Source organism: Cyprinus carpio, chromosome A9 (genome assembly GCF_018340385.1).
Source record: "Cyprinus carpio isolate SPL01 chromosome A9, ASM1834038v1, whole genome shotgun sequence".
NCBI classification, from domain to species: domain Eukaryota; kingdom Metazoa; phylum Chordata; class Actinopteri; order Cypriniformes; family Cyprinidae; genus Cyprinus; species Cyprinus carpio.
In genome coordinates, this window is record NC_056580.1 from 3,938,776 (window position 1) to 3,963,210 (window position 24,435).

At 36.2% G+C, this 24,435-nt stretch overlaps 2 protein-coding genes across 8 annotated transcripts; one reads left to right on the plus strand and one right to left on the minus strand.

Annotated features, from left to right (window-relative positions):
• Positions 1-1,872: 1,872 nt before the first annotated feature.
• On the minus strand, positions 1,873-9,795 carry LOC109054326 (insulin-induced gene 2 protein-like). Of its 3 annotated transcripts, none has more exons than XM_042763231.1 (6): positions 9,661-9,795; positions 5,042-5,346; positions 4,752-4,876; positions 4,253-4,419; positions 3,978-4,077; positions 1,873-3,209 (listed from the first exon to the last, which is right to left on the minus strand). In XM_042763231.1, the coding sequence occupies exons 2-6, from the start codon at positions 5,286-5,288 to the stop codon at positions 3,168-3,170; spliced, it is 681 nt and encodes a 226-aa protein (XP_042619165.1). In that variant the 5' UTR covers positions 5,289-5,346; positions 9,661-9,795; the 3' UTR covers positions 1,873-3,167. The 3 variants fall into 3 exon arrangements, with proteins under 3 accessions (XP_042619165.1, XP_042619164.1, XP_042619163.1); XM_042763230.1 differs by lacking the exon at positions 9,661-9,795 and adding an exon at positions 9,344-9,467; XM_042763229.1 differs by lacking the exon at positions 9,661-9,795 and adding an exon at positions 9,252-9,418.
• Positions 9,684-23,708, plus strand: LOC109054331 (ubiquitin carboxyl-terminal hydrolase 37-like). 5 transcript variants are annotated; one of them, XR_006160750.1, is made up of 26 exons: positions 9,684-9,822; positions 10,832-11,076; positions 12,107-12,272; positions 12,362-12,456; positions 12,536-12,651; positions 12,803-12,880; positions 14,580-14,668; positions 14,751-14,844; positions 15,191-15,340; positions 15,578-15,709; positions 15,839-15,962; positions 16,345-16,550; positions 16,637-16,754; positions 17,308-17,387; positions 17,474-17,638; positions 17,714-17,761; positions 17,843-17,960; positions 19,361-19,577; positions 19,668-19,828; positions 20,261-20,321; positions 20,416-20,531; positions 20,617-20,686; positions 20,774-20,912; positions 22,401-22,554; positions 23,332-23,452; positions 23,576-23,708. XR_006160750.1 is itself a non-coding variant. In XM_042763227.1 (24 exons), exons 2-24 carry the CDS (start codon positions 10,903-10,905, stop codon positions 22,480-22,482), a joined length of 2,799 nt encoding a protein of 932 aa, XP_042619161.1. In that variant the 5' UTR covers positions 9,684-9,822; positions 10,832-10,902; the 3' UTR covers positions 22,483-23,708. The 5 variants fall into 5 exon arrangements, 2 of the variants coding, with proteins under 2 accessions (XP_042619161.1, XP_042619162.1); XR_006160748.1 differs by having other exon boundaries at positions 22,401-23,452; XR_006160749.1 differs by having other exon boundaries at positions 23,332-23,708.
• The last annotated feature ends 727 nt before the right edge of the window (positions 23,709-24,435 follow it).

Below are 24,435 nucleotides of genomic sequence, written 5' to 3' on the forward strand. Positions count from 1 at the left end.
CCCTGTAAATCTGCTACTACATGAACACACACACGCGCACACACACGCGCACGCACACACACACACACACACACACACACACACACACACACACACACACACACACACACTTATTTTCTGTCATGTTGAGGACTTTCCATTGCTGTCAGTCAATGATATTTTCTATCCCCTATGTAAACATTTCCAAAAATGCATATTTTAAAGTATGTTTTAAGCCATTTTTCTGGCTTGGAGATCATCACAATATTGGTAATTCCAGGTTTCACTTATGTGGGAAGAGAATCATTAATCATGAATAAAAATGTAGTACACTGTGCTCTATTTAACACATTTTATCATATTAAACAACCTTCTCAGACTTCCCACAAATCATTTGGACATTTGGACCTGGTAATATAAAAAAAATAAAAAAAACTTATCCTCAATGCCAAACATATCTATCACAGCAGGCATTGAGCATGCAGAACTGACAAAGAACCAAACAATTACAATTCCTTTAATTACAGTTTATTAAAACTGTCATTAGTTTGTAAATTTATGTCACAAAAACCTGCTCTCTGAGGGCAATATATCTTTGTTTTGCTGTGCAAATGCTTGTTTTGTCCTCTTAATATAATCAGGTGCTGCTATGTCATGGGCTTGGCCCAGCGAAAGTTCATTAAAAACCAAATTATCCTGAAATAATTTACAGTATTTAAACAAGTCTAGTGCATGTCTAACATCTGAAATTCGTCGAATACATTCAGTGCTGGGTACTGATTACATGCAATCTGAATTATGTAGCCTAATCAGATTTAAAAAATGTAAGTATGATAATTAGATTAACAGTTAGACCTACTTTTTTATAGATTAGCTACATGATTAGATAATATTGCCACAATAAATGATTCATAATTTATTAAATCTCCCTAATACTTATTTTTCATCTTTTACATTTTCATTTCTTAAATAGCCTTCTGCTTATATTCATTCAGAAACTCTTCCAGTTTTGCGTACAGTTACTAGTCAGGTTGGCTATAAATACACAGGGAGGCCGCACAACAATCCAAGTATTTTTCTCAACATTTCAACATTGCATCAACTACAGCTGAACACGTTCATTTTTTATTTGAATTATCACTCAGGGTTATTTAACCATTTAGCCTACTATGTCTTTAGAACACAGTTAGTACATGTTATGTCTTATTTGCATGCAATGCAGGGATTCCCAAACTTTCACTTTCACTTAAAATATTTATTTGAAGCACTCCAAAGATTGTAAGGTTAAGTAACACGTTTGCGTGTTCAAACATTTCTCTGACATTAGTTAATGGTCACGTGACATGCAGGTAATCAAATATAATATTTAATCTTTGTTAGTGTTTTATTTTGATTGTTATTTTAAAATGTTTTTTTTTTTTTTACATTTGTATGATTTAATTACTTTTAAGCTTTTCATTAAACGTGCAAACCCCCTGCAGTTCTTTTACGAACACCAGTTTGGAAAACCTTGACATAATGTACCGTTTAACGCTCTTCATCTAGTTAATAACAACGAATGGGATATATTTTCTTTATCTTTGTATTTTTATACCAATATGGTTTAAGATTATACTGTTTAAATGAGTTAGGTCAAAAGTAATCTAAAAGTAGTCTGATTACACTACCTCAAATGTGTAATGTAATGGACTGTGTTAGTAACTCCAATTTTTGTCACGGGATTTGGAATCAGTAGTCTACCAAACACTGATTATACATTGTATGTGCATTTATATATGCATCGTTTTTTTGTTTAATGAATTTGAAATGACTTTCTGTGATTGTACAAAAGCCTCAAAAAGCAAAAGAAAAACAACGCAAACATTTTTATAATATTAACCAAAGGAAATAAACTCAAAGGAAATCTCTTTTAATAGATGCAATAATAACAAACATATAACTTTAACTTCAAGAAACAGTAAATGTGGTTAAACACAAACCCTGGATCAAGTAATCACCCATGCATGACAAAACATCCCAAAACGCTCTTTTACAATTCTCAATTACTCTTGCAAGTCTACAGTTGTTTAAGTTGTCAAATCTCATTGTAACACTGAAAGCATATTGATCCCGCTAACTTTGCATTCTACTCATCATTTTATAAAATATCCCCCCAATTAAAAAACAAACAAAACAAAAACTCCCTTAATTTATCCAAAATCAGTGCACAGATGGTGGTTTGCCTGTTCCGTCCTCTTTACTTTGAGCTTCAATCTCTGTTATTTTAAGGCTTTGGTAATAATCAATGGAACGTCATTAAGAATCACTTATATTTTATTCTGAAGTCCACTATTTATATCAGACCTTGAAGTGATTTCTGGAGCTGAGGGATGCTTCATTTAGTCAAAACTGAGGAGTTCTTCGGGTCTAGCAGGGAATGATCTGGTTATAACGAGGAATACATCACAATAAAATATTCAAGTTGTAATCAAAGCAGTAATCAACACCTTGTTGAACCTCCTTCAACCTTCCCCTCCCAACTAATGAACACCGCACACTGATTAGTCTGTTAGAAAATATGATGCCTTTTGTGTGTTTAGTTAGCACTGAGTCTACAAACACAGGGTGACGGGTCAGTTATGCTCTAATGCCCACTAGTGGTGGATCTGAGACACTGCAGAAGTGAGCTGGCCTTAAAAAAAGAAAAAAAAAGTGACATGCAACAGATTTGATGCCCTGTCATAATACTCTATATTACTCTCCGTACTTCTAATAAGTGATTTTTCTGTATGAAGAATGAGATCCGATGATGGTGCTTCGTCCAGATGACTCTCCTCCACTCGTCACAGAGGATAGAGGCCACAACAGTATCAAGATCATATAACAAGTTCAGTTCAATCAATATTTTGTCCATCTTTTACACACCAGTCATTCGGTTTGATCAGTCAGAGTCAGTTTGGCACTTTACAGCAGCTGGTAGCATTTCAGTGCTGCCGAAGACAGTAAGAGAGTGTGTAAATGACATCGTATCTTACTGTTACACACTTAGAGAACCTGAGCGTCTGAGGAGGCAGAAAACAGATCATAACACTGTCCATCCTCAAACACAGAGAGCAGCTCCTCCTCAATGATGGATGGCTCTGTCAGTCATGGTGCTCCTGCTTGACTCCTCTCTCCTGGATTTTCCCATGTGTGCAGAGGATTCTTCATTAATCCTGGTGGGTCTTCTCCTGATTGACTTTGTACTCGTACTGCAGCAAATAAAGAAAAACACAAATCAATGCAATGCATAGTGTTTCAAAGGCAACATAACTCAACTTCGCAATTTTAAGAACTTCCGAAATTGAATGAAACGTTTAATGTTCAGGAAATGAACTGCTATTTATATATAGCTTTGTAAATAAATGAGTTTATAAATAAATAAATAAATAAATAAATAAATAAATCTTACAGAACCCAACAAATTTACCTACATTCTACCGTTAAAAAGTTTGGGATTGGCAAGATTTTATTTTTATTTTTGTGTGTGTGTTTTTTTGAAAGAAGATTGTTAGGTTGTATTTATTTGATTTAAAAAAAAATGTAGTAAAGACATTAATATTGTGAAATATTATTTCAATTTAAAATGACTATTTTCTATTTGAATATATTTTACAATTTATTCCTGTGTTGCAAAGCTTATTTTTCAGTCTTCAGTGTCAAATGATCCTTCAGAAATCCTTTTAATATTTTATCATTTTTAAAATCAATTATCAATTTTGAAAACAGTTGTGCTAGTGCTACTTAATATTTTCTGTGGACACCGTAATATATTTTACAACCGGATTCGCTGTTGAATAGAAACTTTAAAAGAACAGCATTTATTTTAAATACAAATCTTGTAACATAAATGTTTTTACTGTCACTTTAAAAAAAAAAAACCTCACTAACCCCAGAAGTGTTAAATCGGGTCACAGTTCACTAGGGCTGGGAACAGAGTTTAAGAGTGATTATGTGTGAGAAAGTATGCAAGAGTTTACCAGAGCTAACTGTCGTCCAATATTCCCCACAGTTATCACCCCTGCGAAGAAGATACATGGCAGCCAGGACCGAATGTACAGGAAGTCAGGGGAGGTGTATCTGCACACATTCACACATGTGAAGTGAAGTACCAAACAAAAAAGCTTGTAATGATGCAAGTGCAAGCAGTAGATCTTATAGTTACTGCTCTTGGTGTGAACAGGCTTTAACACACTACTTCTGTTATTTGTAACTACATGATGCAGACTTATCACAGAGTGTGTATGAGACTCACTGAAAGACTCCATTGTAAACCAGCAGCTGGGTGGCCAGTGTGGCAAGTATTGCAATGACGACTCCCAGCCCAAAACCACTGCGTGAACGATCGAACGTCCACCACAGGCCGACGGACAGGGCAGCCAGCGTCAATGACAGCTGCACATTATTGGCAAAGTCCACCTTCTGTTGGCAACAGTGTTAAAGATAACAAGTCGTACAAGAGCAATTTGTTTTTATACAATCGAGTGCAGCAGGGATGTTGCATTTTTGTACGCCAAAACCCAGAAACAAGGTAGCATTGTCCTGATGTCACTGGGTTTTTGAATGCGTTTTTGTTTAAAAGCCTGAAATAAGGTCGGTTGTTGATGCACATAAAATACATCAGTAATTCCCAATTGTAATTTTTTTTTACCTATGTTGCATGGTGACTTTAAGATATAAACAATAAGACATAAACAGCGGTAATTAATTGCAGCTGAACCGCTTGACAGAATGACTTTGTTAGAGAAGGATACAGCACTGGCATGATTTATACCCACAAAGACGGCCACACAGCGCATCACATTAGACCACTCTCTCTTGAGCTTATGTGGCTCCCCCAGACGACGGTCCATACAGGGGTACAGCAAACCGATCAACGCTGAAAAAAAAGAGGAGTGGCATTCAATTAAATGTCTCATGCAATGTCTCAATGACATCATAGTTTGGGAATGACAACAGCATTTGTTTGTGTGAGATTCCTCTGACGGAAGCAGTTCATACAGTGTGTCCTTACTAATAACACGTCGTGTGTGTGTTTGTGTACCTGCGGCTGTTCCACAGCAGGGAGGAACCCACCAGGCAGATGAGAAAACACTGCTGAGGACGTCGGGAGGGAAGAGAGTGACATTACGCTGCACCTGTAGCAGGTTCAGCACGAGCGCTAGAAACACGCCCACCATGAAGAGCATGGCAGCACGGAGCAGCAAGTTCATGGTCCGGTTGGTGATCATGCTGATGTAGGGCCCGCGGCGCATCAGAGCACCACTGCTCAGTGCAGAAACCTCCACCATGGCCGCTGTGACAGAAGGATGTCAGCTACATCTGCTGCTGTCAGCTGACATCACATGCCTGGAAATGAGAAGGTAATAATAATGATGATATCCCAAAACCCAGACATAACCCATTGACCAAACAGAATGAGCCAAGAATCTGTGCAACTGTGAATAGAATTATCTGGGGTTTTGTGTATTTGACATTTTACTCATCCTATGATTGAGATACATATCATGTTAATTGATGATTAGCTTTTTTCCTTCTTCCTCATTTTGTCAATTATGGGAAAGCATATTACAATTACATACAAATACTACGTGCACCTTATGTTTCAGTTTGCTTGAAACTGCCTTGATGACAGTCTTTGCAGTGTCTGTTTTTGAAGTGAGTGGGTCGAGTTCAAAATGATGAATAAAATAAAAGTCAACATTATCTATATTAAATGTATTTCTAACTCTGAACTATTTTTAAATAAATTAGTTTGTTTAGATTAAATTAAAGTTATTTATATATATTTATTTATTTATTTATTTATTTTATGTGGTGGATATTTTGAACACATATTGTAGAATACATAAGTGTCCTCTCATTATTTCTTCAACATTTTATCTACAATAACTACAATATTGTCAAAGTATATTCCTTGGCCGTCCACTGTGCTGGGAACATTGTTATGACTTTACTTACATTTATTAAAAGAGTGAGGTTAAAATTATTTTAAAATGAATGAATGAATGAATGAATGAATGAATGAATTTATTTATTTATTTATTTATTTATTTATTTTAATATATTATATATTCATTTTTTCATTTTTTATATATATATATATATATATATATATATGGTTGGCCAGACAGGACATGTCATTGAAATTATGAGTCAAATGGTGAAAGTACTAACTATGTTACCCGTCTAAGTTACCATTTCTTGAATTACACAGTTATCATGAACAGTTATCATGACCACATCCACTGAAGACAATGAATTGTCTGCCATAGTTTTATTTATACACACACACACACACACACACACACACACACACACACACACACACAGCTATTCATATTTTGGGATCAGTAAGTTTTTTTTTAATGTTTTTTTTTTAAAGAAGTTTCTTTCATCGAGGCTGAATTTACTTGATCAAAAAATGATTAAAAAAAATCATCATTTTGTGAAATATTATTGCAATTTAAAATAACAGTATTATATTTTAATATAATTTATTACTGTGAAACAAAGATGAATTTTCAGCATTATTACTCCAGTCTTCCTTTAGCAGGGCTCCAAACAAAAAAATCGAGTAAGGAGCCATCGGCTCCTATAAGAAAAAAACTTAGGAGCCAAATCATTTTTTTAGGTGCCACAGAATAAACATGTTTTATTTATTTTATGATTGTTATTATTTATTTATTTACATTTTAACATTTCAATCATACTGTCATGTGTTTATGTCTCATCTTTTCTTGACTTTATCAGCATTTTAATCAATCTTGTAGATGACCTGGGAACTAAAGTTCACTTAAAGTGGAAACTAAATGTCTTTTCCAGCTTGAAATCTACAGTCACAAAGAATTGTTCATTACACAGAATCTGTACCAGTATCATGGAGCATAAGCATCACTTGGCCACTGAGTGTAGCTTGGGCTCCTCCTACATGAGATATTTCAGTAAGTTGTACTGTAGGCTCTCTTATAAAATAGCCTATCTTTTGATGTTAATTCATGTTCACTATGTACTATATTAGTAAAGAGAAAGATTTAATGAGTTCACTTGCCCTTGAACTGAGGTGCTAAAGCGACCGCACCTGCCCCATTAAGGAGCGCCAAAACTGTATTGTTTGAATTTCGTTATGAATTCAGAATAATTTTAAAGCTGGTACTTTTTATTAAAAAGTGACAAAGCACAGAGCTTTTTGCGATTACTGGACGGCAGTTGCACTTCAAATAATGAAGTTCACGCATTAAAAGAACACACACCAAGATCTTGTTTAGAAGAAGCCATATTAGTAATTATTATAAACGAGAATTGTTAACGATATTGCCAATATTCACACAGCTGACAGCTTTACCTGTTCTAGTTTGTTCAAGTTGTGCACGAAATAGACGCTGTATTTTCTGCACTCTCCCTTCTTACGTCTCCGTCATTTCTCTCTCGCTGCACAGCGGAGCCAACGCTATCTCACGACCAATTCGTACGTATTTTACGAGGTGGCTAATTCGTACGAATTTGTACGACCTCACTCGTACGATTTCATACGATTTGCCTAGACCCCAGTGACGGGTAGGTTTAGGGGCGGGGTTTGGTGTAGGTAATTCGTACAAATTCATACGAATGTGCAACTCGTAAAATACTTACGATTTGGCAAAAATTCGTACGAATTAGCCACCGCGTAAAATATGTACGAATTGCCGTGAGATCGGGCTGGCGGAGCTGCGTTTATCAGACTGTGTGCGGCAGCACTGATGTGGACTGTTTGAAACTCTCTTTTTCCACTAAAACTTTAATGCGCATCGTCTCAGTTTAATACGTGAACATATAAAAAGATTTGATCGCAAAACAATTAGGAAAAAAGGCATTACATTCAAATGTTTAAGTTATAACATGTAAATATATACCCAGATAGCAATAACACTCGGGCTGATTCTGGCTGAAATGCGTCTCTGTCGGTTCAGTCTCGGCATCTGTGAGAAGATAATGGGCCAGAGCCGCGCCGACTCTACAAAACACTTCTGGCTGACAGACGGCTTTCTCTCTATGGACCGATCTCGGCTGAAAGCTGTTGTACACGCGGCAGGTCCACACTCGCTGTAGTTGTGTGTATTAACCTTCGGCCCGAGTTCGTTTTATCACAGACGGGGCGCTGCTAGAATGAAGCAAATCATCCGCCTGAGAAAACTTTTTTAGCGCTTAAATCCTGAGGAGCTTTCGGCGGGTAGTCGCCAGTGGCGACCTCAGCAAAAACGTCACTCGCAAAAAAAAAAACTGTTTTAGTCGCAGTTTGGATCCCTGTTTAGAAATCATTCTAATATGCTGATTTATAATCAATGTTGGAAACAGCTGTGTTGCTTCATATTTTTTTTTTTTGGGGACCTGAAACACTTTTTTCGGGATTCTTTGAGAACTAAAAAGTTCAAAAGAACAGTGATTATTCAAAATAGAAGTTATGTCTTACAATATACACTAATATTCAAAGGTTTGGGGTCAGTAAATTTTTATTTCTTATTTTAAAAGAAGAAAATAATACTTTTATTCAGCAAATATTTGTTAAATGGATAAAAAGTGATAAAGACGTATATTGTTAGAAAAGATTAATATTTTGAATAAATACTGTTCTTTTTTTAATCATCTTATTCATCAAAGAATTAAACAAAGAAGCATCACAGGTTCCAAATAAATAAATAAAGCAGCACAACATTTTCAATACTGTTAATAAATCAGCATATCAGAATGATTTCTGAAGGAATTCAGCGCTGCATCACAGAAATACATTATATTTTAAAATATATTCACATAGGAGACCAATATTTAATATTTCACAATATTACTTCTTGTTCTCTGTATTTCTGATCAAATAAACACAGCGTTGATGAGCATTAGAGACTCCAGCAATAAAAAAATCTAACTGATTTTATTTCCCGCATGGGGTTTAACAATTAAGCTTAACTAATAGCAGATATATTACACTGACAGAATACATAAACTGAAACTAACAGTACTTCTACTGAGAATACATATTGTTTTCTTATTCTTTTGTTTATGTGAACTGCACTCTTTATTATAATACGAGTCATACAGTATCTATAATATCTATATTGTAAATCAAGTGACTTTAGATTAAAAATATATGACAGACACACAGTTAAAATCCCAGGACTAGTTAAATGTCTGTTAAAGCAGACTGGTCACAGGCCACATCAGCACGAGGCCTTTCAGCGCCACCTTCACGATGTAAACACTCTCAAACGCGTTTAACTTACCTGAATAACGACTGCGATTCATTCATAAAGGACACATTGAACATAAAGTGTGTCGAAGCTGCTCAATCCTCCGAAACAGAATAATAACTTACAGCTGTTTTTCTCCGACCTGAGATGTTAAAGTCCTAAGCGAAGAGAGACTTTTTTCCCCCCGTGGATAATGCTGAACTTCCGCCCCGCTGACAGCGCGCTGCTTCTACAGCCAATCAGAGCGGGCGCTGGTGACGTAATGAAGAAAATACTTTGTGACGCCTCATAACTTTTTTTAGATTTGGGATCAAATTATGATTTTATTAGCCCATACATTTAATTTAATATCATACGCTGTCAGTATAAAAATTTCAGTGTAACGTTACACAAAAGAAACCCCCCACACAAATCTCGCGCGAGTTTACGCGGCTCTTCTCACCTCCCATTTCCGCTCTGAATTTTCACATTCCCGCCATCATCGGCTGCTCGTGGTACACGCAGATAACATCACAGCCGGCAAAACTCACACACTGGCAGTGCGCCACATTGAGCGGATACATTCATCTCCCAGCGCTTTCTTCTAGGAGTTACCTTACCGCAGGTAAACGAGATGCGGTTTGTGAGCCGATTTTTCCCTCGTTTTTTCCTCAGAGTGGTCAGTTAGCGGTGCCAAGCCTGTCACACGGCCTGGGCTGCTAATGCTAGTTAATTAACGTCCGCCGTGCGTGGACGATGCGTGTGTGATTATCCCACCGCGGAGTGTGAGGAAAACACGGCACTACACAGAGCCGCTTCTGCGAATTACACGAGCGTTACTCTGTTTTAAGGCGGGAACGCGAGTGCGCGGTCTCTAGGGGAGCTAGTCGAGCTGGTTCAGTTAAAGCGCGCGGAAGGTCTTGACGCGATGTGTTTGTTTACTTTTCTCCGCACTCACCGTAGCGCCTCTAAACACACGGAACCGCGCGCTCTTTGTGATCAGATCTGATAAAGGAGAGCTGTGGGCATGGTTTTGATGCGTGACTTAGTCAGTTAGTTCACTTTAAAACGTTAGAAGTTTGTCATGCTTACGCTTGAGGCTTTTAGAGCAACACTTTTGTGATTTGACTTAATGATTTAGCTTCATATCATGTGGATGAAAGAAATATAACGTAACGGTTTAATGCGGATTTTACACTGGCGCCTATTTTTGTGCTGTATAACTTGGTTAGTTGTCGTTGATTTAGTTTTATATGACCGGGACATCATTGCAGAAATGTTGTTAAATGTCATTTACGCGTTATAAGATTTTGATTCACTGTTGTTTGTTATTTGTGATTATGATTCATTTCCGACACGTGGGTTGTGTTTCCAAGCTGTTGGTTAACAGTTCATAGCTTTCAGTTTTCTTATAAAGCGTATATTTACATTGATGTGCATTGGCTCGTTTAAAACAGATGTGTACAATGAAACTTAACGGATCAAATTCGGGTGCTTTTGTTCAAAGAAGCACCCCTCACGCTCCATCAATCTCAACGAATATCATCGCTGACGCACGCCTGAAAAATTCACAAATATTCGACTTCACTTCGTATGCAGTGCCACGTCGGATATTGTCTCTCGTCTTTTGTCAGGGCTTTTGTTGCAGATCTCTGGCCGCATCTGTTCGCCTTCAGTTGTGTCCGGAGCCGGAGTTTGAGCCCTCATGGCCGTCGCAGTGCCCAAGCTGACCAGCGGTGGCGCTGTGCACATCCGCATCAGATGCGGGGAGCTGGGGACCACCAAATGGAAAGAGGGGGTCTTTGAAATCCACGAGAAGGACAACAAAATAAACCTGCTGGTGAAGTTCAGCAGTGGTGGAACTCCGAGAATGTTTCAGGTAGAGAACTCTCTTCATTTACACCTGAAAGACTGGTGTATGATATAATTGTCAGAAAACAAAAAAGTGCTTCTGTTTGTTGAGCTTCGTATGCAGTGTTGGTGCAGTTGCTGAGATTTATATGTCATAAAAGATGAAATTCTTGTAGTTTGTAATGTAAATCAATGCCATTTTTAACCGTATAGTAGATTACTTGGATAAAATGCTAATGAATATCATTTGTCAATCTATATCTCACAATAATATGTGTAACATTCTTCTAAAATCTAACATTCTTCAAAATCCTGATGTATCATATATCAAAAAATGCCATGGATAATCAAGTAAACCTAAGTTTGAGTCTGAGTAAATGTTCATCTTGAAATATTACAATGGAAAACATTCTAACGTTTATAAAAATCAGCTTTCACAGTTAAAGAAAAGCTGAAGGTGGATGTTTTACAATTACACTAAAATACTTTTTCCTTAAATATAAACTATCATTTAGACAGCAGAAGACATTTAGTAGATTTAGGGCTGGACAATATATCGAACGATATGATCATGCGCATCTCGTCAGTAAAGCCGGTTCCATGATTAGCGGTAAATCCCCATCACCTGCTTTCAAATGGAGCTGCAGTTAATACACAGTGCCGTAGTTCACTGACAAGCTACGCTATATCGAGTTCATTATCAAAGGCGATTCATCTTCAATAATGAACTCGATATTGCGTAGCTTCTCAGTGAACTACGGCACTGTGTATTAACTGCAGCTCCATTTGAAAGCAGGTGATGGGGATTTACCGCTAATCATGGAACCGGCTTTACTGACTAGATGCGAATGATAAAAACTATCGAAAAAAAACCCACACATAAATAGATTATATACAGGCACGTTCGATTGTGTTGATAGCTTTGATTTTTAGAAATGTGTATGAAATACAGAAATGTCTGTAAGGTTCTCCTTAGTGACATGCAGCGTCATTTTAAGACATGAGCATCTAATGTATTGTGTTGAGTGCTATTTAGAGTCTTGTTTATTTTATTGCAGCTGAATCACAACGTTAAGCAACTTTCCTGCTATCCAACGCACGGCCCAAACCGAGTGACTTTGACTCTGAAAGACTCGAGTGTTGTCATGATGGACAAACTGCCCTTGTTGGTTGCTAAAAAAATGAAGGAATACCTTGAAATGGTGAGGCTTGGAAAACCAGCAGGTATGTTTTTTGACTTGTGTTTTCTAGTTTTCACATCACTGTCCATTCTTTTTCAAGTCACTTTTTAACTTATTTTGTTTCTTCTTTAGTTTTAAAGACAAACCAGGGAAGTGCTAGTTTCGGATTAGTTCTTGGGAATCGTGCAGCACAGAACGACTCTGGTCTTTCTCCATCAGAAAAACAGGTAGCACAGCATCACAAGCAATGAAATGCTTATTGTTTATTTTCTTAATATTATATGACTGACATACTGTTTCTTTCAGAGCACTCCAAGACGTCCAAGTCTGGACAGCAGAGAGGACAGCACACCCCGAAAGCCTCTTGGGAGTCCCAGCCGGGTAACGTCCACACCTGGCCGCAACGGCCTCTCTGAGAACAGGTGTGCGAATTTGCCCTGCCAGTGACTTTAGATTTGAGTGCAGTGTCTCTTTTTGCTCAGTTGTTTGCTCACATGTTATCTCAGGTTTCGGTAATTTAATGGTTAATTTAATGATTGCCCTGACCACAACTAAAATGATTTTGTCCTGTAGGAGTGAGAAGAGGAAGAGGCTGATGAACTCTGATGGTGATATGACCGAGGACTACCCCAAAGAGAATGACTCTTCTAGGTAAACGAGACTTCATTTTAGTGCAGATTCATTTTGATACTCTGTTTAAATAAATGCTGTTCTTTGGGACTTTGTATTCATAAAAGACTCCGGAAATCGTTTAAGTATCTTCACAAAAATATTAAGCAGCACTGATTTCAACATTAATAATAAGTTTTAAAATCAGCATATTAGAATGATTTCTGAAGGATCATGTGACAGAAGGCTGGGGTAATGATGCTGAAAATTCAGCTTCGCATCACAGAAATAAATTAATAAAAACAAAAAAAGTGTGTGTGTGTGTATATATATATATTATATTGTGAGTGAATATATATATATATATATATATATATATATATATATATATATATATATATATATATATATATATATATATATATATATAGTACAGACCAAAAGTTTGGAAACATACTATTTTTAATGTTTTTGAAAGAAGTTTCTTCTGCTCATCAAGCCTGCATTTATTTGATCAAAAATACAGAAAAAACAGTAATATTGTGAAATATTATTACAACTTAAAATAATAGTTTTCTATTTGAATATACTTTTAAAAAAAAAAATATTCCTGTGATGCAAAGCTGAATTTTCAGCATCATTACTCCAGCCTTCAGTGTCACATGTAACATCCAGTCTATCACATGATCATTTAGAAATCATTCTAATATTCTGATTTATTATGAGTGTTGGAAACAGTTCTGCTGTCTAATATATTTGATGAATAAAAGGTTAAAAAGAACTGCATTTATTCAAAATAATATATATTCTAATAATATATTTTCTTTACTATCACTTTTTATCAATTTAACACATCCTTGCTGAATAAAAGTATTGATTTTATTTAAAAAAAAAAAAAAAAAAAATTTACTGACCCCAAATTACTGACCAGTAGTGTATATTGTTATTACAAAATATTTATATTTTAAAAACATAGCTTCTTTTTTTTTTTTTTTTTTACTTTTTATTCATCAAAGTATCCTAAAAAAGTATCACTTGTTCTGAAAAAATATTAAGCAGCAGAATTGTTTCCAACTTTGATAATGAATCATCATATTAGAATGATTTCTAAAGGATCATGTGATAATGATCCTAAAAATTCAGCTTTGCATCACAGAAATAAATGATAATTTAAATTATAATAAATTGTAATAATATATCACAATATTACATCTTTTTTACTGTATTTTTGATCAAATAAATAAAGGCTTGATGAGCAGAAGAAACTTCTTTCAAAAACATTAAAAATAGTAATGTTTCCAAACTTTTGGTCTGTACTATATATATATATATATATATATATATATTGTGTATATGTATATATGTGTGTGTATATGTATATTTATTTATATTTCTGGTCCTCAAATCTGTTTGGCTGAGAGGTTGGTCTAGCTATCTGTTGTTTCTTATTTGTTTACATACTTGTGCTGTCAAACTGTTGTATAAATGCAATATCACACTTGTATATGTGCCATATGGCTCTATATCAGCAAGACTGTGATTAGCTATTTGGTGTATAAAGTACATCTTAAAATATATTACAATAGAAGGGTTATTTAAATTGATGTAGTAATTCAAAAAATTTTATGCTGGATTTTTGATACAGTTTTGCAGCCTTAGCAAACAACTTCAAAAATCTTACCAATCCCAGACTTTTGAATTGAAATGCGAAGAAACTTTCTCTCATTTTGCCTGTTTTTAGCAACAATAAGGCCATCACAGATGCATCTAGAAAGTTTCTGCTCAGCTGCAAAGACAAACTCAAGCAGTCAGAGGAGAACAGAGCAGCCGGTAAGTACCCATCCCACTTTTATCTACTGTAGCTGCTTCTCACTTGGCTTTATTACATATGCTTGTTATTTAATTTCCTCAGCTCCACACACGCCTGCCCCTCTCCAGCCCACATCCTTTTATGGGAGCAGAACAGGAACTAAAGATTACTCTCAGACCCATTCCTTTTTGGACAGGTAGAGTCTCTGACTCAGTGTTGTTACTCGTTGTCTACAGCCTGTGCTTTCTAAGAAAAGCTGGTGTTTCCTGCAAAGTTCTGTGATGGTGCTGCTGCTGAATTTGCAATGCAACAGCAATAATGTAATCTGAATGTGATAAAATGACTCTGTAATGTTAATGCTGGCACAGCAGATTACACAAACATTCAGTTTGACTTGTCTAGTCCAGTTCACAAACACAATTTTTTTTTTTTTTTTTTTTTTGAGCCAGTATTATTAATGAGTATCTCAAACAATTATTTAAGAGTTTATTGAATCCTGTGCTGAATTCATCAGAGCATTTTTTTTTTCTTTACATGCCCAGCAGTACAGGCCAGTGTCCCTCTGCTAAAAGAAGCCTAATGTTACCCAATCACTCAACTCCCTTTAAAAAGGTGCGCCCTACTTTGGACTACGGTGGCTGGAACAAACCAAGACCATCCACGCTGGCTCAGCCACAACCTCCACTACAAGGGTGAGTGTCTAAATCCCATTATGATTGGGCTTTATGAATGTATTTATTTTTTCCCTCAAATTCTGTTTTTTGCGTATATGCATACATGCATGCAGACATTCATGTGTATATGTGTGTGTAATATATTGTAGCACAATTACAGTTATTTCTATTATTTTGCCTTAGTGAATGGGGGAAAACTGTTTTGCGCTATTTGTCCTTAGCTTATCAAATGCCCGTCACTTAATTGTCCATTAGATTCTCCAATCTTGGGAACACCTGCTACATGAACGCCATACTTCAGTCACTTTTCAGCCTGCCCTCATTTTCAAACGACCTGTTAAAGCAGGGAATACCATGGAAGAGGGTCCCCGTCAATGCCCTTCTGAGGTATGGTCATGCAGTTTTTTTTTTTTTTAATCTAAATTAGCTACTTTTTGGACTGTTTTAAACATTCATAAAAAAACTGAAATGTAATGATCTACTCACAAGCTTGTTGATGTTTTGTTTCCATATGAAGCGTTTTGCTCATCTGCTGGCTAAGAAAGACATTTCCCCACCAGATGTGAAGAAAGATCTTTTGCGGCGAGTAAAGAATGCCATTTCCTCAACAGCTGAGCGTTTCTCTGGTTACATGCAGAATGTAAGACATGTGACATCTTTATTGCTAATGCAGCTGCATCTGACTTGAGGCCTGTTCACACCAATGATAACTATCCTGTTTTAATAATCATTATTCTGTACTATTACATTAACGACACAGAGGAGTGCTTTTGTTGGAATCACATTCAGAACAGTTTGTTTCAGCTGCTGAGCGACAAAAATATTGACAGCCAATCAGAATCTGATTTCAAAGAGCTTCAGTGACGGATGACAGAACTGCATAAAAACAATTGTATTGTGTGTTGGTATGGATGCTAATATATTTATTGTCTTTACAGTTGTTGTTGTTCTTGGTGTGAATGAGGCTTTACTGTCACATTATGTTCATATGATGCAAGTGCCAATCAGCTTTTTGTGCCCAGGATGCCCACGAGTTCCTGAGCCAGTGTCTGGACCAGCTGAAGGAGGATGTGGAGAAGATCAACAAAAGCTGGAAGAACGAGCCCTCGGCCGGGGAGGAGCCTCAGAGCGCTCGGTTAACAGAGGAGGTGGACACCTCACGCATTTACACCTGCCCGGTTACAGTCAACATGGAGTTTGAAGTGCAGCACACCATAACATGTAAAAGGTGAGTTGGCAGGCCATGTGTTGTCTCATGATTTTTAGTATGTTCTGTAATATCTAAGTGCTTGACATACTTCCTTTGGTGAACAGCTGTGGAGAGGTGGTGACAAAGCGTGAGCAGTTCAATGACCTGTCCATCGACCTGCCACGCAGGAAAAAAACTCTGCCTCTGAGATCTATACAGGATTCTTTAGACCTCTTTTTCAGGGTAAGACACTGATCAAAACACTAAAGTCCTGTTCACACCAAGATGAATGTTACATTTGATAAACCGCGGTTAACGCATCTGTTCAGACTGGCACTTTTTCTTTTTTTTTTCTTTTACATATGAAGGTGTAATCTCTTTTCTATAGCACTGTGAAGAAAAACTGTTAACAAGTTTCACTCTTTTGGTCACATGCCTGGAGTTGCTACTTTTACATAAAACACAGACACTATTACTAAGTGACAATGAATAGCATTGGAAGATAATTCTGTAAGTATGTAACTGCCATCTACTGTCAGAGTGAATTTTCATTTTTCTTTCAGACTGTATACTTTTTTTCTTTTCTTTTTTGCGCAAAATATCGGATCAGATTTTCATGCTGAATATTTGACTTGAAACCACACTCGTTAGTCCAAACCTTTGATCGTCAAATGTACTGAAGGTTTTTTTTTTTTTTATGACTTACAATGAGATTGAGGAGATCGATTCATTTGATGAGTTTCATTTCACAATATGTTACTAAAGTGTTCATTATCTGTTTACTTTGTGTTTGTAGATGGAGGAGATTGAGTATTCCTGTGAAAAATGCAGTGGAAAAGCAGCAACCGTCTCTCACAAATTTAGCAGGCTTCCCAGGTTTGACTGAACAGACACATACTTTAGTTTGTGTAGATTAATTAGTGGTCAATTGAAAACATTTGAATGACTCTCTTTCTCTGCAGGGTGCTGATTCTTCACCTTAAACGCTACAGCTACAACAGTCAGCTGTCTTTAAACAGCAAGCTGGGCCAACAAGTCCTGATCCCCAAATATCTCACACTGCTCTCACACTGCACTGACGCCACACGCCCCCCTCTCAGCCTCGGCTGGAACGCACAGACCGCCATGTAAGACTCGCTCTTATACTTGCTCTCATTAAGTGTAACACCCTTCATACTCACTAATGGCTGATTTAATTTCAGCTCCAGGACGCTGAAGATGTCACAGTCGGTCAACTCTTCAACACTAAGGTGAGAGCAGCCCTCTGATGTGCATGCTAAGAGTATTTAGTCTTGATTCGTACTCATGTGATTTAAATCGGTCGTTTACAGGAAAGGTTCTCAAAAGCCAGAGAGCTCAGGCAGTATGCTGTGTGATTCTGATAGTGAGGAGGAGCTCGTCAGAAAAGTTGGTCGCAAACATCATTCAGAAGATGACAGGACGGAAGAGGTGAGAGGAATAGCTGTCTTCACATCTGTTTGGTTTTAATGAATTGCTTAAAGCCGTCCACATGGCATTTGAGATTCAATTCAAACACTTTATATTTGGTTACTTGATGTGGCCAGCTATAATCTACAAAGGTGTCATGTAACTAGCAGAGTTACTGTTGTAAACTCAAACTAAAACATTTTTAATTGAAATAAAGCGGAAATAAAATGTAAATCTTAAATTTAATATAAATTTAAATTAAAATATAATTTTTTTATATTTATTATTTCTATATAAATACACACAGTATATATTTTGAAAATATTTGTGTATATATTTTTAAATTAATATTATATAAATCTAGTTAATATATAAACATACCATTTTTCTTAAATGTATACATGCATGTGTATTTTATATATATATATATTAGGGCTGTCAAATGATTAATCACGATTAATCACATCCAAAATAAAAGTTTTGTTTACATAATATATGTATGTGTACAGGGTATATTTATTATGTATATATAAATACACACACATAAATTATATATTTAGAAAATATTTACATGTATATACATTTATATATTTATATTCTTATATTTTATATTATATATAAATATATTTAATATATAAACATAACATATTCTTCTTAAATATATACATGCATGTATGTGTATTTATATATACATAATAAATATACACAGTATACACACATATATTATGTAAACAAAACTTTTATTTTGGATGTGATTAATCATGATTAATCATTTGACAGCCCTAATATATATATATATATGTATGTATGTGTATGTGTATATATATATATATATATATATATATATATATATATATATATATATATATATATATATATATATATATATATATATACACATATATATATATACACACACACACACACACACACACACACACACACACACACACATAATAAAAATACACAGCACACACATATATAATGTAAACAAACTTTTATTTTGGATGCAATTAATCGTTTGACAGCACTATTATATATTAAAAATTGCACTTATGTATATTACAAAGTAATTTATTTAATGCCATTAATGCCAAAACAGAATTATCAGCAGCCATTATACCAGTATTCATTGTCACATGACCCGTCAGACGCCCTTTTTAATATACTGATTTAGTGGTCAAGAAGCTTGTGCAGCTTAATATTTTGTGGTAAATTTTCTTTATCATTGATTGTTTAAAATATAAATCTTTTGTACAATTGTAATTGTCTTTACTGTAGCTTTTAATGTATTTTCTAAAGTATTCATTCCTAACACACACACACACACACACACACACAAACAAAACTTGCTGACTTCAAAGTTTTGAATGGGGAGTGTATGTATTGAAATATGTGACCAACTTGCTTTTTGTGTTCAGGTGCAGCACAATGCTCAGGTCGAGCACTCGGAGTTTAACGCCATCAACGATGATGAGATGCTAGCAGCTGTGCTGGAGATGAGTCGTCACGACACTAGTTTGTCCGGTTGCCCTGACGACGAGCCAACCAGCAGCCCAGACACAGGGTTTGGAGATGCCGACGGCCAGGACCTGACTCATCATTTGGAGCTTTTGGATGGAGAGAAACAGCCTGCAGGTGAATTAGAATTTTGACTAGATTCCATGCTTGTACTCCCAGCCTACAATGTCTAGAGTTGTGTGTGTTTATTGTTTGGTTTGTGTCTAGATGCTCTGGAGTCTCTAGATCTGACCATGGATGAGAATAAGGAGAACCAGACGCCTGAAGGTGTGCAGGGAGAGCTGGACTGGGTGCAGCAGTACAGTTTAGACCAGGAGCGAGAGGAACAGGAGCTGCAGCAGGCCCTCGCACAGAGCCTACAGGAACACGTAAGCACCATGATACACATCTCATCCACACTACTGCTACATTCAGTTTAAAGACACCTATCAATAAATTCTATGTTTTATGAACTGTATTGTGGGTACTTGTATTAAAATTATGGGAGTGACCTTTTTTGAGAATAATGGGAATTTCAAAATATCTTAAGTCAAACAAAATATATTCTTGGATGCATTATGGTTATGTGACTTATAAGAGAGGATCTGTTTTACTGTGCCAAATCTTAACAGGCTTCATTCTGTTTAAGATGTTTATTTATTTCATATCATTGCCATATTATAATCACCATCTTGGTCTTTTAGCACAATCCTCACAGCAGCTGTACTTTTCCAGTGTTGTTCATCCTTGACGTGAGCACAGCTTAACTGATGATGATAATGATTGTTGTACAATGAATATTATCGGTGTTAACTGCACAGGAGGCGAGAGAGATGAGGGAAGATGACGATCTGAAGAGAGCCACTGAGCTCAGCCTGCAAGGTCAGTGTGGCACACCCAGAACATTGTGTTCTGTCTCACATCATCTTGGTTAATGTGAATGTTTTCGTTAACGTGGATGTTTGTGTTGTTATAGAGTTTAATAACTCTTTGCCGGAGCTGCTGTGCTCTGATGACGACTCTGGGAACGAGGATGGTCTGGATATGGAGTACAGTGAGGCTGAAGCTGAAGAGCTCAAGAAGAATGCTGAGGTGGGTCTGAGACGCTCGGTGCGCTTTGAGAAGTGACAGTTTTCAGGGGACAGTGTTAGTGATGGTGTAATGATTTGTTCCCCAGACTGGAGAGCTTCCGAACTCTTTCAGACTCATCAGTGTGGTCAGTCACATCGGCAGCAGCTCATCTTCAGGTACTGGTGTCTTTTAGCTCATGTTGTTTTTGCACTGCAGACCAAGTACAGCTTCATCAGGTGCTCTTTGTCTCTTTCCTCCTATAGGGCATTACATTAGTGATGTTTATGACATGAAGAAACAGTCCTGGCTCACATACAATGATCTGGACGTCTCCCGCACACAGGAATCCACTGTTCAGAGAGATCGTGACAGGAGCGGGTACATCTTTTTTTACATGCACAAGTAAGTCTCTTCTTTCATGATGGATGTTGAGCCATGTTGCTGTGTCCTTGGAATCCAGGAATGGGTCTATTATTATTATTATTATTATTATTATTTTTTGAGAAGTTATCTTGTGTGGATATAAAAGTAATCCATGCATATTAGAAGGGCTAGGTAAAACAAAAAAAAATATATTGATTTCTCAATCAATTGATCAATTCTTAAATCACTTAAATTGTGGGAAGATGTCAATATAACAGCTTATAACATCTCTACAGAGGAGCATTTTGCTAAATATATGCCACATATAACGTTCATTATAAATATTGCAGAACAGTAAATTAATTTGACTTTAATTTGAAGTTTTGATAACAGACACCTTTTAAATGTTTATATTTCAAATAAACATATTGGAGTAGAAATCTAGTTATTACTTTTTATATGTAGAAATATAATTATGTAGTTAAAGTTAATATTAGAATTGTAATATTTTAAAGGGGTGGTTGATTGTGATTTTCACTTTTTTAACGTTAGTTAGAGTGTAATGTTGTGGTTTGAGCATAAACAATATCTGAAAAGTTACGAAGCTGAAAGTTCAATGCAAACGGAGATATCGTCTTTTAAAATTCTGGCAGTTTAATGCCTACAAAAACGACTGGTAAGGGACTACAACGAGTTACTTATCGGGTTTGTGACATCACAAACCCAGATAAACCCTGCCCTCTGGCAAAGGGGGCGAAGCTGTGCTGCTTTAGAGAAGAGGAAGAGAAAACTAGAGGTGCATGTAAAAATCTATTCATATGGATCGCGATTCTGTCTTTTAATTATTCTAATGGATTCACAAGTTTAAAAATCAATGTTCTAAAGCAGCGATTCTTAATACTGTTCCACACGTCCCCCTGCTCTGCATCTCTATCTCTCTCTCTCTCTCTCTCTCTCATATATTCAGCTCAGCTGTATTGTATTAAAGCTTTAATCAGAGTAAAACCGTATATTAAAAGCTAACATAAGCAGTAGCATTTACAAAAAACAGTGTATCTAAAAGTATGAGACAACAAAAAACATAGGCCTACCATTAAAAAGGTATTTGCACAGGTTCTGCACGATCCTCTTCAATAATATCCTCTGCTTCTCAATCGGGCTCAAACTGATGAGCGATATTAACGACTGCACCCCATAAACACGATCAAGCCTAGAAAAAAACCAAGGAACCACCCCTTTAGAAACTTTTGAGTGTTAGTGTTTGTATACAAATCAGTTAATTTTAAGCTTTAATATTGTAGGAATGTAGTACCAACTGACTCATGTATATTTTACAGTATTAGTTTATTTTTTTTTCTTCTTCCTTGAGGAAATTTGTCGTACTGTACCTGATATATATCCAGAATAATCTAAACTGAATCTGAGTCTAATCAAATCGCAAGCTTGTGAATCTAAACCCAGCCCTGCATATGAGTGAATGAGACGCAGTGTTTGTGTTGTGATCTGATGAGATGTGTTTGTGTTCAGAGATGTGTTTGAGGAGCTGTCTGAGCTGGAGAAGACAGGAGGGAACAGTGAAGCCGGTCGCACAGTGCTGCAGCCGCTATAAACACACTGGCACGCTTTTAACATCCCTTCAGGGTGGATCCTTCTGCTGACGAACAGCTGAACTGAGCCAGGGGTAAACGTGACACCCTTCATCAGTACTACTGAAGACCATCCACACACACATGCACCTACCTTGGGCACTTTTCCGTTTCTATTTCTCTTTCCCTTTTCCCATTTCCCCTGTGAAATACCGTTGCCGTTTCAAATGTAGACATGCAGTTAGATGGGTAAATGTTCTAGAAACTCATAGATACAAAATGTTTATGGGGAAACGCAAAGAAAATAAATATATAAATATAGAAAGCATTTTGAGTTTCTCAGAAGGTGTAACTTCAACCTCGAGGGAGTTGCTCTCTTGTTTGTTTTTCTTTCTTTTGTTTAAACATTTTGTTGGCCTTTATGAAAAGACCCTCTGGTAAACTTTTGCATTAAGATATAGTGAGCGCTTGTTCTCTACGTTTTTATTTTTTTTTTTTTTTTTCCCATCTGGAAATTTTAGATTTTTTTTCTGATCTATTGCATATACAAATTTATTCTTGTATATGTTTGGGTGGAATATGGGGTGTCTGTCTCTCGTTTGATATGCAGCTGAAAATGTGGTGCAATATTTGCTTTGCCAGTTGGTTTTATATGATCTATAGTGATGAAGAGAGACTTGGGATAGTACAGATTTATATTCAAGGCTTTACTGATGACTGTTTGTTGTTTTATTCTTATTTTATAAACGTTAATCTAACAAGCTCAGTGGTATTGATGTAGCTTGTCCTTTTTTAAAGATCTAACTTCAAGAATCTTTATGCCTCTCCAACACCTACAGACCTAATAAAATAATTATTTTCCTTCTCTATAGAGCTTTACAGTGTGAAGTTGCACAGCCATTGTGTAGAATATGTCTCCAGAAAGACCTCAAATGAAAGCGTTCACACACCTTTACTGAATATAGGAAGCATCCCACGAGTGCTTCATATGAAGTGAGCTGATATTATTTATTTTAGGATCTTGTTCTTTGTCTGATTTGTACTGTACTGTCCTTCTCATTTTCATGTCTTCGGTAACCACTTTCTTCATGTTTTCTGTTCTTATCATCTGAGTAGGTTCGTGGAAGAGTGGGTCTTGTATGTATGGTGTTCTCTGAAACAGTGGTATAAGCTCTACTTAATTGCTTAGTATTCAGTCTTTGACTTCCTTGAACACATTTTAAATAAAATTTATTTAGAAAAAAAAAAAGTTTGTTTCATTTGACTTTAATTCAGACTTCTCCGTAGTACATGTTTGCTGCAAATGTGTCCCGAGCCATTTACGGCCCAAGAGTTTCTTTCAAGGATGGGTCTGGTGTGTATCGTCGCATGTCCTGCGTGCTTCTCTTTGTGAGTGGCTCGAGGCGGCTGCCTGTTGAACTCGCTGAGAATGTAACTTTCTTTCTGCTGCATGTCAAAAAATATAAATATTTTGTGACCCTGGACTACAAAACCAGTCACAAAGGTCAATTTTTCAAAATTGAGATTTACACATCATCTGAAACCTGATAAATAATCTTTCCATTGATGTATGGTTTGTTAGGATCGCACAATATTTGGATGAGATACAACTATTTGAACATCTGGAATCTGAGGGTGCAAAAAAATCTAAATACTGAGAAAATCACCTTTAAAGTTGTCCAAATGAAGTTCTTAGCAATGCATATTACTAATCAAATTTTAATATATTTACAGTTAGAAAATATCTTCATGGAACATGATCTTCACGTAATATCCTAATGATTTTTGGCATAAAAGAATAATCGATAATTTTGACCCATACACTATTTTTTGCTAGTGCTACAAATATACCCCAGCGACTTAAGACTGGTTTTGTGCTCCAGGTTCACATGTATATACAATATAGGCAAACAATTGATAGTCTCAGAAAGAGAAACTACTAATAAGACAGGCTATTTGTTACAAAGGGTTCAGTT

Coding starts and splice junctions, on each gene's coding strand:
- LOC109054326 (XM_042763231.1), bottom strand. CDS start 5,288: ATGGTGGAGGTTTCTGCACTGAGCAGTGGTGCTCTGATGCGCCGCGGG. Junction 4,877..5,041: donor CTGCTGTGGAACAGCCGCAG/GTACACAAACAC, acceptor CTTTTTTTTCAG/CGTTGATCGGTTTGCTGTAC. Junction 4,420..4,751: donor GTATAAATCATGCCAGTGCT/GTATCCTTCTCT, acceptor TGTTGCCAACAG/AAGGTGGACTTTGCCAATAA.
- LOC109054331 (XM_042763227.1), top strand. CDS start 10,903: ATGGCCGTCGCAGTGCCCAAGCTGACCAGCGGTGGCGCTGTGCACATC. Junction 17,639..17,713: donor TGGAACGCACAGACCGCCAT/GTAAGACTCGCT, acceptor ATTTAATTTCAG/CTCCAGGACGCTGAAGATGT. Junction 19,829..20,260: donor CACAGAGCCTACAGGAACAC/GTAAGCACCATG, acceptor TTAACTGCACAG/GAGGCGAGAGAGATGAGGGA.